This window comes from Chrysoperla carnea, chromosome 1, assembly GCF_905475395.1.
Source record: "Chrysoperla carnea chromosome 1, inChrCarn1.1, whole genome shotgun sequence".
In the NCBI taxonomy this organism is placed as follows: Eukaryota; Metazoa; Arthropoda; class Insecta; order Neuroptera; family Chrysopidae; genus Chrysoperla; species Chrysoperla carnea.
This window is the reverse complement of record NC_058337.1, coordinates 104159773-104174778: the sequence shown is the minus strand read 5'-3', so window position 1 is coordinate 104174778 and position 15006 is coordinate 104159773. Positions and strand designations below refer to the sequence as shown.

Sequence of the window (15006 nt, the reverse complement as noted above, 5' to 3'; positions counted from 1 at the left end):
ATATTAATTAAACTTTTTTTTTTTTGTAGTTCGGTGACAGTCAAAAATTACGTCTTGTACGTATCTTACGTTCAACTGTAATGGTTCGTGTTGGAGGTGGTTGGGTAGCCCTTGATGAGTTCTTATTGAAGAACGATCCATGTCGAGGTATGTTTCAGTTTGTTTATTCATTTTTTATTAGAATTATAATTTATTTGCCTAAGATCTACGATGATCTGTTTCAAAAAGGTTCAAATCCTTTTTTGACAATAATAATGATATATCGCTAACTTATAAACATTTTATTAAAAACCCAGTTTACAAAATTCTTATTTTTATACTTTGAGAAAATAAGTTTAAACTTTGGTAACTAAAAATCGAAACTATGCGAACATATCCAAGATAGTCACAAAGGCACGAACTAAATATAATTTTAATATAATTTCAAATTCAGCTTATTATTTGCCTAGTTAATTTATTGCAAATTGCCGATGCCATAAAAATATTGAAATTGATAATACAGAGTACTTCCGAATACGAATCAAATTTTCGTGTCGTTCGAATTGATATCGTGAATATTCCAGAATGCTCGGTAATGCTACTAGAAAGAATCGGACAGAAACCGAATTAGTTCAGTGTCAAAACTTGTAAAAAGTAAAAGTTAGCGTATATATCATAGTTTTATTTATAAGTTATAATATAAGAAAAAAATACATTTATACAAATTTTTAAACATTTAAATAACACAACAAACGAAACACAAACACAATTCAAAAATAATATCGTTATAATTTCTATTTAATATTTTTAATAAACAACATAACCCGGGGTTTAAAATATGAAACAAAACTGATATAATAATAATTTAATAATAATTAATCTATCCAATATATTATTTCTATTAATTAATATATTTTAATAAAAAATAACGCCTAAAATATGTGGAATTTTGTGAATATTAAAAATCGTTTATACATTTATCAAAATGACGGTACGATGTAATGACGTCACAATTGTAAACGTTTTTATTTGTTCAAAATTCCACATAGTAATAAAAAATTAACCAAATATTTTAACATTTTGTCAATCCTTTTTATTGTGTTTAACAATAATTCTATATTCTATAAATATTTAAAAAAATACATAACCTTAATTTTCCCCTTCCAACCATTTTTTAATAAAATAATTCATAACTTGTGTGCATCATAAAAAATCATAAATGTGCCTCATTTAACATATCAAAATACTTCAAACATTCAGATATTTCATGGAATATCTTGGGGATGAGATATACCTACACATATGCGAGCTATATTTTTTAGCACACTTTATTTTCTGGGATTAATAGTGTAACACACTTTTTTAACTTAAAATGCAAATTTGTTTTTAGTATTAATAATAGATTTTAATATTTTTCTTACACGCTTACCGTATATCACCAATTTCATCTATTGAATTTTCACCTAAATTTTCTTCTTCTTTTTTTTTTTTTTTTTAATAATTGGACCAATTTTATTTCAAATTTCATACACTGCTTTTACATAATAATCCTATAGTAACGCTAGTACTTCCTATACCTCACCCTGATAAACCGGAACAACACGAACCTTGGTGTCCTTTGGGTAAGATTTTCTTTTTGCACCCAAGCTATTTATGTGCTTTAAATATGCTAAATAATTAGAATATTTCCAAAATTTTGGAATACAAGTTTTAATTATTTAGAATAAATGCAGTGTTATTATTTTTTGGTGTGTCTTTTTCAAATTTGTCATTTTTTTTTTTTTTTTGGGATTTTTAAGCGCTTAAGAAAGCTTTCTTGCGCGTGCGAAAGGAAATAAATTATTTAATTACAAAAAAAAAATTCATGGACTGGTGAAAATGTTATTTAACTATCATTTTTGATTTTTTTAAGCTTGGAAGCTCCTTTTTACTTATTAGATTCATTTAATTTTGTAAAGTAAGTCAAAGTCAAAATTTAAAAGTACAAAGAAATGAGGATAGTGAAGAAAATATCTCACATCAAAATCTGGTGGCTCAGAGGTAAAGCACTTGCTCGATATGCAAGAGGTTGTGGGTTCGATTCCCTCCCAGATGTGTCTTCGAGAATGCCATATGAAACAAGTTCACTTTCTTAAATTGAAAATTTCATTCACATGAAAACTTTTCGTATCAGTCCATGAAGTTTTTAATAACTTATTTTCTCGTTCGGTGGAAATTCAATTATCTATCAAACCAAGTTATAATTTAAGTTTTACGTCCTATGTAAATATTTATTGTAACATATATTTTGTATAAAAGCATGCTCTTCTTTTTTTAATTTCTTTTTTTTTTTTTCATTTGAGGTAATATTTTCATTGTGTAAAATATTCTAAGTTTGTTTTAGCTTAATTCTACTTTTGCTAAATCACAAAGATTATTATATAACCAAATTTAGCAAAACTAAAATAAACTTACTATTATTTTTTTTAATTTAATTCATTTACAAACAAACATACCTACATTTTATTTTTTACACAAATACATTGTAGAATTTTTAGTGCACATAAACAAATCAAAATAAATGCATTCAATTTTATCAAATCATTAGCATGGATTTATTTAATTTGTATTTATTTGTGGGAGTGAAACATCTATAGCGATATACTTAAAAAAAGACTTTTTATGCTAAAAAGAACAACAGTGAAATCATAGTGTCCTATTTATACTATTTACAATTTTCTTGAAGCGGTTGTTTTGCACATGCGTATTTTACGCAAAAACTTTTATGGAACCTAAACCACTAAAGAAAAAAGGTTTATAACAGAAGTTACAAATATGCCTTTTCTGTTACGGTATCGTTGCCCTTTTGGGAATTTTGAGTTGAAGAATGATTAAAAGTTAATTCAAATTAGAATTTTTCTTCGCTATAAAGTTTCACTTCAAACGTGTGAGATTCTTAGAATAGCCCACACGTCACTTTTTAATTTCGTTATTTTAGTAATAATTTTGTTATTGTACATAAAGTTTATTAAAAATTAAGGCTTGTATTTTCCTTATCAAATCAAACAATGAGCCTTAATTTTTAATATTACTCATGTTGTTTGCTTAATCTAAACAAATTTTGTTTTTTTTTTCTTTTTTTGAACCTCCTATTGACTTCCTACATTTTTACCCAATCCAAATTTTTTCTGGGATCTATTTCTCTATCTTTAAAACTCTAAACATTTCAATATTTTTCAATTAATATAAAATTCTTTTGAATTTCTCTTGCACACACATTTTTCCCACTTTTACTTTTAACCTTAAAACATACCCAATCACAATGTAACCTAACTACTGCGTCACCATCACACCACACGCCATCTTGTTTGTGTGCTACTTCGCTGCTGTTGCCGCCACGTGTTGTTTTTTGGGGTGGATTTCACGTACACGTACACGATACACGCTAACCGTTTGATCTGGATCCAATGTATGGACTACTAATGGTAACAAAAAAACAAAATGGAATCGTACTTGATTGTTGATACACGTAATTTTGATCCATTTAAAAAATGGTGTGACTATTTTGGGCAACTTAATTACAAAAATTTAGCAAAGGGACGTACCAACATCGAATTACGTGAACAATTTATATTAGCTGATGGTGTATCACAATCAATGACCGCTTTCAAGCCAAAAACACCATCGTCGGCACAAAGAAACACTTCATTTAGTGGGTCGGCTGGTCCTATAACAAAGGTTGGTTTAAAAAATATATTATTACATAATCGTATAGATGTCACTTTCCCAATAACACCAGTAGGTAAGTTTACAATAAAATTAGTCGTATTGGCTAAAAATGTTCAGGCAAAATTCCTTATGAAACCTTAATATCCTTTTTCAATGCACCAAAATTTTATTACTGCATGGCACTTGGAATGTCGTAAGTATTTGTAGAGTTTCTATTAAGTATTTTAGCAAATTTGAATTTTAAAACCGTCCATAGATCCAATAATTTGTTGTAATTTAATATTGTTTCTATGGGCTAATTTTTACCAATAAATTCTGAATTGTTTGGAACGATAATTGGATATAGGTGATAGAACTTGAGAATGAAGTTTATGGTGAGTTTTTAGTAGTTCCATATCATGATTATTAGGATGTAGCACATTTGAAACAAAATAATATTTGGATTATTTTCCGAGATTTACCTCTCAAGTATATATGGCACAACGAACATATTACATTGATTTAAAGTTTCGGAAAGTATTTGCAAGATTATTTTGTATCAAGTGGGAATAACTCATCCTTATATTCATTTTATATTCGTATTGGAATCTTCAGGATTATTGGTTTATTTTATAGAAATGTTCGTAGAATAGTTACTGGAAATGGTATATATTGTTGCACTTTAGAAATTAGATTGCACAGCTAGCAAATTGCATTGTTTTTGCACATACACATACATTTTTTGTTTTGTTTAATTCGTTAAGCTTCTGTATTTATAGAGTGTAGTTTTTTGTTTTTGTTTAATTTCGGTGTTTATTGCAGCCAAGTTCATATCTCCCAACATACATTATGAGGCACTTATTGTTGGTTAGGTTCTTTGAAACCCTTTCTTACGGAAGAAATACTACACAAATTATTTGTGAAGTATTTCTCAAAAAAATTGAGGGGAAAACTTAATCATTGTTATAAAATATAAGACCATTAAACACAATCATTTCTCATATTTATTTGTGGTTAAACAATCATTTTGTAAAAATAAAAATCATTTTAATTTTTCATTATTCATTATTTTCCATTGATGTATAGGATGGATTGAACATTAATATTGACCTATGAAAGTAATAATTTTGTAGCTAATTAGTCGAAAATGGGACATTTCTTTCAAAATTGTAATTGTTTCTAGAAAAGATTATAGGATTCATAGTTTTTAATTTAAATGGTAAAAATTAACCAATCAAATTTAACGCTTTAGGTAAAAAATTAATTAAAACAATTTGGTATCATTTTTAAAAATCAGTTAAATTTGAATGTGCCATTCCCATCTTAATCCAACCGTGATTGAGGATCCATTTTCATAATAAATTCATAAATATTAAAAAAAATTCAAAATTTATTGGAAAGGTATAATTATTTTATTACTTCAAGTCTGTGCCAAGAGTCGACCGTTAATTATGTTGATTTTTAAAGGACAGTTTAAGTTGTGTTACAAATGAAAAGTTTGATATTCAAAGGTTGTAATTTTGACGCAAAGTATTCGAAAGTGCTTTTATTGGCTAAATACAGGCATTGCTTGAAAACCTGCGCCCTAGAATGAATGAGTACTGCTTTTTCAAAAAAAAAAGGGTTGCTTTTATTTTGATAAGCTCGATTACTTTGATTAGCTAATCAATTTTTATTCTAAACATGATTATAACTTCTGTTCGCAAATCTAAAATATGGACTGCTTATGAAAATATGTTATTACTCGTACTGTACTACGCCTCGGATTTGAGAGATAAGGGTCAAAATATAATCTTGTACAATCTTTGGACCCTTCCGGCTTAAACATGTATGTAAAAAACGACGCGCGAGTGCAAATCGTAACAACTACATACAATCTCTGTCTTCTAAGGACTCGATCACTGCCGCTTGTAGGGATGAGATTTAACCGGGCCAATATTTGTATAACTATAATGAAATTTAGAGTCTATTAGAATAATATACTTAGGGAAGAAGAGATGCTCAATCTATTTCTATATATCGATGGGTTTAACATCATTCAACATTTAAATTTATAAAAATTAATAATTAAAACTAATACAATTAAAAAGATTAAAACAAATAAAATTAAATTTCAAAAATTTTAAAAATAATAATCGGCGCGATAAAATAAAAATTAAAACAAGATTTAAAAAAAATTAATATTCTGGTGGTGGTTTATTTAATATTAAAAATAAGAGGCTATTTTATCTTTAAATAAAAATTAACTTTATTGCTGGATATATGATATAGCTGAAGAAGTAATGCTGGAATTGATGCCGATATTTGAGCGTGTGCGTCAAAGAGAGGAGTTACCATGTGCTTACCCCTTGCAGGTAGGGAGCGGGGGCTCCTTGCATCCAGCTACTATTACACATTCACCATCCTATCACTGGGTAATAATATTTTTGGATTGCGCAAAATATTTACGCAAACAACATAAACACAAAGAATGCTCTCTATCTATTTATTGTAGTTTGTCGAAAATTTTTTTATTTTTTAATACAATTCTATTGGATTCAAATAAATCAAGAAAAATTGTATTTTAAAATATAAAAATTTAGCTAGTTTTATTTATTTTAATTTTTTTTGGTGATGGGATTTTTTTTTACAACTAGGCTCCTAAGATTTATTTTTTTTAAATGAATCGATTTGGTAGGTATATTTTGATTTATTGAGTGCCGCCCAGCTTTTGAGTGATCACGTAACATGTGTGAAATTACCTAACTTCTATAGTTGATTGTTTGAATTCTGTGCATTTACTACTTAGAAAAATTGTCTATAAAGAGCTCCAAGATAGACTAATACAAAAAATTGAGCTAATAGAAAGAAATCTATCAATTAAATTCTATTTGGTTCTTTGAAATAGTAAATACAATGTATATTAAATAAATGATATGTTTTTACTCTGTTTCTCTCAATGACGGCAAACGGTATATTACTTATGTAATGTGTATTGCATATACTATTTGAAAAAGACATTTAACTACTTTTCGCGACAGTCCTATTCTACACATTTTATCGCTTACCTTGAATACAGCAATTATTATAGCAGATAAAAATTTAATTACTTTTCTCTTTTGCTGCTAAGTAGGTACCATCGGTACTAATTCTTATAAATGATGTTAACGTAAACAATGTAACTCTATTCTCAGATTTTCTAAGACCACGAGTTTATTTCTCGATTAGTTTCTGTATTTAAACGAAGGTTGTAATTCCATCCTCTTTCGTATAAAAATCTCGAATATCGTAAATACTATATTGTATTAAAAGATATCTAAGGACTTCTCTGTTTAGGGTTTTAATAAAGTAGTCCTATTTTTTTTTTATATTCGTCTAAACTTGCCTGCTAACATTTTAATTTGTGTTTGGAACTTTTTAAACTCAATAGATTTTAATATTTACATCAAAGTTTCTTATCGAATTGAATTTTATTGTCTTTTTAAAGTCGGCTAAAAATGAAAAATCGATTATATATAGCAAACCAAGCTTACAATATAACTTAAAATCCCAACCGTTCGACATTTATTTTTAAAATATGGCGGGATGAACTGAATCTTATTTAAGAAATATTTAAACCAATCGAACATTATAATAGAACACAGTTCTTCGAAATCTGAGTAGCGCAACTGATGAACCCAATGCGATTTCTGATTCTCTATTTTAAAGCTAAAGTCTATGCAGAATGTGGAATTCTTACGATCAACCTTCTTACACACCCCACGACCGTTAACACTGACTTGAAATTATCGAATGCTGCTAAATATATTTACTAAATATCAATGCATTTAATATTTTGAACGTGCGAAATACAATTTTTGACTACAAAAATGCATGAGGATGATTTTATTTCAAAATTAAAAACAAAAACTTTTTAAAGCATGATATGCATGTCGCAAACATCAATTATAATTAAATTAAAAAAATAAATTAAATTAAATTTTTTAACGAAAATATGCGTGTGTCGATTTTTAAAAGAAATTAATAATTTAATTTTTTTAAACGTAATACAAACCTCGTTTCTTTTTATTTAAAACAAATTTTTCGTTAATGGAAGAATGTGATAAATTAATAAATTAGTTTCTGTTTCATCCTATCTGAATAACTATCAGCGATGCTGGAAATTAAATAAATCGGACCACTTAGAAAACTTTCTAACAACTTTATTTCCGTGAAAAAATATCAATATCTACCACGTCACAGTTCATTCGAAACGTTATACTTTCAAGTGGTCGAGTCAAAAGCTTAAAAATTTGTGTGATTTCTGAAAATTTTTGTTATAAAGTACACAGGATGCAAAATTTTTCCCCACGAAATCCAACACAAGGACTCGAAAACTTGTTCATATCGCTTTTAGGCATTTCCGAACGAGCTTCTTTGACTAGAGTGACTAGACTATTCACTATCGAAGCAATATTGACAATTTTTAATTTAAACTGTTTATCTAACATTATCCGAAAGCTGAAAAGTGAAATTGCAAAAACTGAAATATATACGCTGTTTTTGTTTATACAATCGAATGTAATAGTTTCAAAGAAAGTACTTTGAGTTTTCGATTGACGTCAAACAGGTTTCAATGCAATCATTTCAGTTACAGCAGTTCAAACAGATTCAAAAATGACATTTTTATATCGACAGTTAACTATTCGGTCAAAAAGCACGTATATCAATCTTTTCTTTTACGTATATTAATCTTTTGAACCCTCGTCACAAAGCAAGTTACAAAAAGAGTGATACAAATGATACGAATTTTTGGAAAACTTGGAAGTAAAAGCTTTCAAATTATCTATAGCTAAATAGATCCAACCGTTTTGTCTGGAGATACAGCTGTTTGTCTTAGAAAAAAAATTGATTTTTTCTAAGTGGCTCGTTTTTTTTCATGACCAGTGTACATGTGACGTTACTATCTTTACAAAGTTTAACGTTCACCGATCAGAGTTCATGTAGAATGAAAAATTTACAAAACTACTTTCGTATCGTAAAAACCATTTTCTTCCATTATAATTATTCGGTAGTTTTTTTTTGTTTTGTTTTTTGGTAATATCACTTTTTAAATGTATGTGTCCTTGTTTTTGCATTATCTAAATTGCTCCTGTAGTGGCTGTAATTGGACCACAAACAGATCACCATAAACTATTGTTTCTGTCTCAAGTACCTATGTCAACAACCGTGGTAAGTATATTAGAAGTAGAACCAATGGCTTTTAGAATTTTTGTGTAGAATTTAGATTATAGGATTAAGTAGAAATAGATTTAAATTTTTATAATAACAAATCGAACTTTTTTCCTATTTTTTGATTAAGGTATAGTATGGTATTTTGTTTTTTGTTTTTGATTTTTTTTTTAAATAATAGATTCAAAAATTATGTCTAGCTTTTTAAAAATGATTGCTTTCAAAATGTATCCAATATTATCTACAAACCGAAACTAATCCACATTTTTAACTTAATTGGCTCAGAATCGGTAATCTCACATAGAAACCAAAATTGGTTTACGCCGTATTCGGATAATTTATTATTACAACGTTTGATTCTTGCTAAGAACTAGAATATTTGGCTACTCACTCAAGCTGACGCCTTACTCAATCTTTGTGACATTTTAATCACTTTTCGTAATAGATCCTGTCGGTTTTTCTTACGAAACGTTTCAATACGGTCAAAATAATTCATTGACCACCGCCATCTGTCTGAAAACTAATGATTTTCAATCTGACTCTCAAGCAAATCTTTTGTGTTTTTATCGGTCCCCCGTAACTTCCCATTTACTACAAAATGTTAGCTCATTGTAACACTTGTGACTCATTGATACTGCCTGCGTGTCTGATTAAAACAAAATAATTTAGAGATTATATATAAAGTGATTGAGATTAGCTGATTCCCAACTAATGAATTATTTTCTAAAACATTTCCATGGGCTTTCTATATTACAAATTCCTGGTATTTTAAGACAGAATGTATGTTGCAAGTTATTACAGTAATAAGTTTTTTTTTTATTTAAACTATACATTAACGTAATTTTCGCCCCTGTGTAGGGACGTCATTTTCAATATGCTTTAGAAGTTCATTTAACATTACGTAATTCTAATATACCTGCGCTTAAATCAACGAAAAAAAGTCATAATAAGCCAACTTAGTATGTGAACTTCCAAGACAATATTGGATACAACCATAGTACATTGTACCTATGAAGTCAGTTTTATAGTAATGATTTTTGGGATAGGTACATTGTAATCTTGCATAAACTGCCTAATTTTCAAGTAAAATTTATAAGAAACATTTTATGACATTTAGGTAAGAGAGAGATCATCCAGATCTGTACCAATGGGCTCAACGCAAGCACCAAGAACATCACGATCATCTTTATCAGCTGGTACACCGGATTCATTGTCAGATAATGAAAGCACAACACCTGGTTATGCACGACCAACAAGTCGTAAAGGTTCAATACCAATACGAAATACACCTGCCAGTTCTAGACCAAATTCTAGACCTAATTCAAGACCGGCCAGTCGAGCAGGTAGCAAGCCACCAAGTCGACATGGTTCAACGCTTAGTTTAGATAGTACAGGTAAATATTAGCATAAATGGTTTAGAGCACTAGCGACTTTAGAGGTCCGGGACTCGCTATTATTCCAAACGTCGTATTAAACCAATTTATTTTATTTAGATGATGCAACTCCATCAAAGATACCAATTAGTAGACGGACAACATCTTCATTGACAACGCGAACACCTTTAAGTAGTGGAGTACCATCAGGAGCAGCTAGAAAATTAACTGTACCAAATGGAACACCAACCCGACCCAAAACTCCAACGGGAATGCAATCACCTTCAACGCCTACATCACGGTAATTAAAAATTTTTTTTCCAAAATAAAACTGCCGTTGCATGAATATTAAAAAAAATTAAATATTTTAATTTTATTAATAATTAATTTAAGCCTATCTAATAAATAATTGTTAATTAATTAACTTTTCTATTAACGTCTTATTCTAGTTCACGAACAAATAGTATGCATAGAGCGTCCAGCATACCAACGTTAACAGGCTCAGGCATTCCTAGGTAATTAAAAATCATCAACGATAATTTTTTGGACCCTTTTTTGAATTTTTTTATTTTATTTTCTGATATCAAGGGGTATGAGGGTATTTATTTTTTATTTTTTGTAAATAGTTTTCAAGTTTTCTTAAAGGATCATTCATTTTTTATATTTATAGCATTATGAAGCATTATTATCAGAATTTTATGTTTACATTGATAGATTTTAATTTAAAACAAGTGAAAACAAACAATTGACTGAGTTAATTGTTGAAATACCATGCATAGTCAGTGTTGATTTCTTTATCACATAACACATAAAAACATGTGACACATACATAACTGATAGTCAAGTATAGTACATATAATAAAATTTCCGCCTAATTTGCGCCCTCACGGGTAAACAGTGATGTTTACGAAAAAATGTTTCAAACAAAACTTGTTTAATTTTTGATAAGGAACATTTTTTACATTTAAACTTTTGTTCTACCTCTAACGGTTTACAAGATGGGTCCTACGGATCCAAGACCCAATTGACCTATGATGCTCATTTACGAACTTGACCTCACTTTTTACGTCCTGAGTACGCTGTAAAAATTTCAGCTCGATATCGATTTTCGTTTTTGAGTTATCGTGTCCACAGACGGACGGACGGACGGACAACCGGAAATGGACTAATTAGGTGATTTTATAAACACCTATGACAAAATTATTTTCCTAGCATCATTATTTTTAAGCGTTACAAACTTGGGACTAAACTTAATATACTATGTATATTTCATATATGCATGGTATAATATGAAATATCCTTGCTTGCCGAAATAACAAATTTATAATACTGAATAAATAACATAAAGACTTTAGAAACAAAAATATGAAATAAAATCTCCAAAATAACAGTTACATCTGAACTTTGTGTAAAAATAACGGAATGCTATGAATATAAAAAATCAACTATAAATGATCTATTAAAGTGATTTAAATTTATCATTAATTATCCAGCAATGATAGACTGAGTTAAGTTTTTACTTCGGAAAAATTACGGGAAAACTGAATTTAGACAAATTTCTTTGAAGTTCTTCATAAAACTTTCTTTTGATTCGTGTGAAACTGAAAATTTTATTCTGGGTAAAAGATCATAAAAGATACTTTTTCGAAAATATATGCATTAAAAAAAATATTAAAGGCCATTATATGTCTATTTTTCTTCAAAACAAATTTCATAATTTTTTTTATATAAAGCGCACTCCAACTAACATCACCTCCAAGATAAAAAGAGCATTATTTTTAGTATCTAATTAAGGTGCATTTATTATTTGGAATTCCCAATATACAAAATTTTATACTTTTAACCAGGACTTATTTATTAAGTGAAGCTGCGCACCAGTGTCAATAGGTTCTTCATATACAAATAAGTTAGGCCATTGGGGAATTGTGTTAAAAAAAACAGAATTTCTCTTTTATAGAAAATTTTATAAATTACAAAAATGAGCCTAATGTTTTGACTGATAAAATTTGTGTGTGTCACGATCAATTTATAAGAACACAAAAAGAAAAATATGTAATAAAACTCAGATTTTCCGGAATTACTATGTCTATTACAGCTGGATTTTAATGCTTATATCTTAATTACGACTAAAGTTAATTTTAAATATAATTTATTTTCCAATATAACTGCATATGATATAAGCTTTAATATTTGGGTCTTTTTTTTTACTAAAAATGCATGTACAAAAATGTGTGGTGGATAATTTATTAAATTTAGGAATTTTATTCTACATATTTAGATCGAGAATACCAATTTATGTGGGTCCCTCCGATACTGCCTCCAATACTTCTAGTGTCTCCAATACTTCTCAATCTTATTCTGGGTAAATTAACAAAACTGGCAAAAGTTTTCATCAAAATTCTATGTGTTTTATATATATTTGGCATTTTTATTTACATTCATATATTTTACGTTTTTATTGGGTGTTCTATCATCAGTAAAATTCATCATTTGAATGTTGTTTTTTTTATTCAGAGTTATGTCCCATGTTTTAGGGATGATTGTTTTTTTTTTATATTTTTAAGTTGCTTTATTTTTTTTAATTCTTGTATCATCTGCTTTAACTGTTTGAGTATTTAACTATTTGGACTAAATTAAACTTAAGTGTGGTTAAAATATTCGTTACGTAAAGTTTCGTTTTTGTTTAAACTTTAATTTAGTCCACAAATTAATTAATTTTCATATATGTCTTTATTCACATTTTACATTGCGCACATGCTTACTTAGGAGTTATTCAGCAAACACTAACTCAAGTTCTTCGGCTACTAGTAAATATAAGAGGTAATTTTAAATGCTTTCAAGGTAGCTGGTTTTTTTCGAATTGAAACTTCCATAAATGGATTAATATAACCCCATATTTTTATATTCATGATCGAATTTAGGTCGCTAACCATGGTCGCGTTAAATCTTGTTTATTCGAATGGTACCCTATTTGTGTCCCATTTAAATTGATACCCACTCTTCAAGAAGTTCATGAAAATTTCTTTGTTCAATAAGTTCATGAAAAAATGATTGCAGTTCATGCATCGATTATTTTTCTATCATGTCAATTGTAAGAATTAAAAGAAGTACGTTTCGGAGATTTATGAAATAGCTTACTTATTCCAAAAGTTATTGATTTGAGCTTTAATTTATCTGCGATATACTTATCGCAGTTTGTTTTAAAGTTTTGCCAATACAATTAATGAATTTTCAAATTTTACATTTCTTATTATGGAAGTTTTATGTGTGTTATCTTGTACACACATCACCATTTTAGTCATATCATAAATATTAATTTCATTATAAAAATTATGCATAACTAATATTAATTATCCATCATACAGGAGTCAATCCATGAAACGAAGTGCTACACAACCTAACACTGCATTATCCAGATTAACTAACACTAATGTCACTAGGTAAAAACAGATGGTTATTTTACATTTTTCATTTTTCGTATATTATGACTCAGAAAGTTGGATTTCTTGGTATATGTGATATATAGACCGTTGAGGAAACGTTTCTTTATATCACATACGCCATAGTATCTAAGATTCTGGGCGTGCGTTGTTTACTATTTTTCTTTATCCTTTATCCTTTTGATGATAGTACGGTCTTACCGGCCGCATTTAACTCTGGGAAGAGTAACTTTTGTGGCTTAAGTCACGGGCAGAATTTTGCACGCTTTGACGTTTGAAGCGTTTATAGACTTGACTTCGTCCGAACCTTTATATCACATTCGCCAGGAAATTAAATTTTCTGGCTTAGGATCAAGCCACAAAAATGGCTTATTCCAAAGTTAAAGTTGCGAGCGGGAAGACCGTCTTTCTAGCTAGGGGATCTAGAAAAATAACATTTTTATACATTATCATTACAACAAATTGTGTTTCGACAAATATTTTTTTTAAATAAAGTGAATATAATAATTTTGCTTCCAACAATTATTGAATTGAGATAGTTTATGTTCACTCTTACAACTTTGACTGATTTACTAAATTGATTAAATACTTGATCCATAACTGATGATCCATAAATATACAATATCCCGTTTAAAGTACAAATACGCTTAATTTCCAAGTAAAGATTTTATTAAAAAAGTAAAGGATTTAATTCTTATATTCGCTTTAATTTTCAAACAGTTTTCCAATTGCTATTACTGTTTTTGTGTGGGAATTAATGGGACGCTATTCTTTTATTTGTAAAAATCAATATTGTAAAAGAAAACAATTAAAATTTAATTTTATTTCATTAGGGCTCGAACACCGTCTACAACAGGAGGAGGAGCAACTACATCAAGCACATCGAAATTACAAAGAAAAGGTTCAGGAGCATCAGATATATCAACAGGTGGTCGTAAAGGAGTACCAACACCAATTGATCAAAGAGCTCCGTTCCGTTCATAAATATATCCTCCTTCAAACTTTTTAATTTTAAATCAGTAATGCTAATTACCACTTTTTTTTAATATCCAAAATTTAACATATAAAATTTTTAGGCAATTTACGTTACAAAAATAAAAATGTAAAAAAAAAGTATAATTATTAACTTAAAGTGCACTTTTTTGCTTTGTATGTGGGATTAATCACATACTCCGCTGCCTGTTTATGTATATTTAGGCATGAAGTAACGTCCTACCGACTGAAAAATACTATCCATTTGTATTTTTTTTAATCGTAAAGAAAGGTGTACAATATTTAAAAAATGAAAACTAATTGTATAAATTTTTTAAATTAGGGGCTAAAATTAATAAATTAAT

At 28.6% G+C, this 15006-nt stretch overlaps 1 protein-coding gene across 15 annotated transcripts in view; it reads left to right on the top strand.

Moving 5' to 3' along the window:
• Positions 1 to 15006, top strand: part of LOC123299653 (dystonin) — a 171856-nt gene extending 156850 nt beyond the window's left edge. For 9 of the 15 annotated variants that reach the window (XM_044882010.1, XM_044882051.1, XM_044882042.1 and 6 more), the window contains 9 exons: positions 30 to 147; positions 3551 to 3696; positions 9974 to 10250; positions 10350 to 10530; positions 10679 to 10744; positions 12508 to 12591; positions 12996 to 13049; positions 13595 to 13669; positions 14503 to 15006. In XM_044882010.1, coding sequence (XP_044737945.1) covers positions 30 to 147; positions 3551 to 3696; positions 9974 to 10250; positions 10350 to 10530; positions 10679 to 10744; positions 12508 to 12591; positions 12996 to 13049; positions 13595 to 13669; positions 14503 to 14653 — 1152 coding nt within the window. In that variant the 3' untranslated portion in view covers positions 14654 to 15006. Of the gene's footprint in view, positions 1 to 29; positions 148 to 3550; positions 3697 to 5937; positions 6081 to 9973; positions 10251 to 10349; positions 10531 to 10678; positions 10745 to 12507; positions 12592 to 12995; positions 13050 to 13594; positions 13670 to 14502 lie in introns of all 15 variants that reach the window. The other 6 variants (XM_044881946.1, XM_044881970.1, XM_044881993.1 and 3 more) reach the window with 6 other exon arrangements.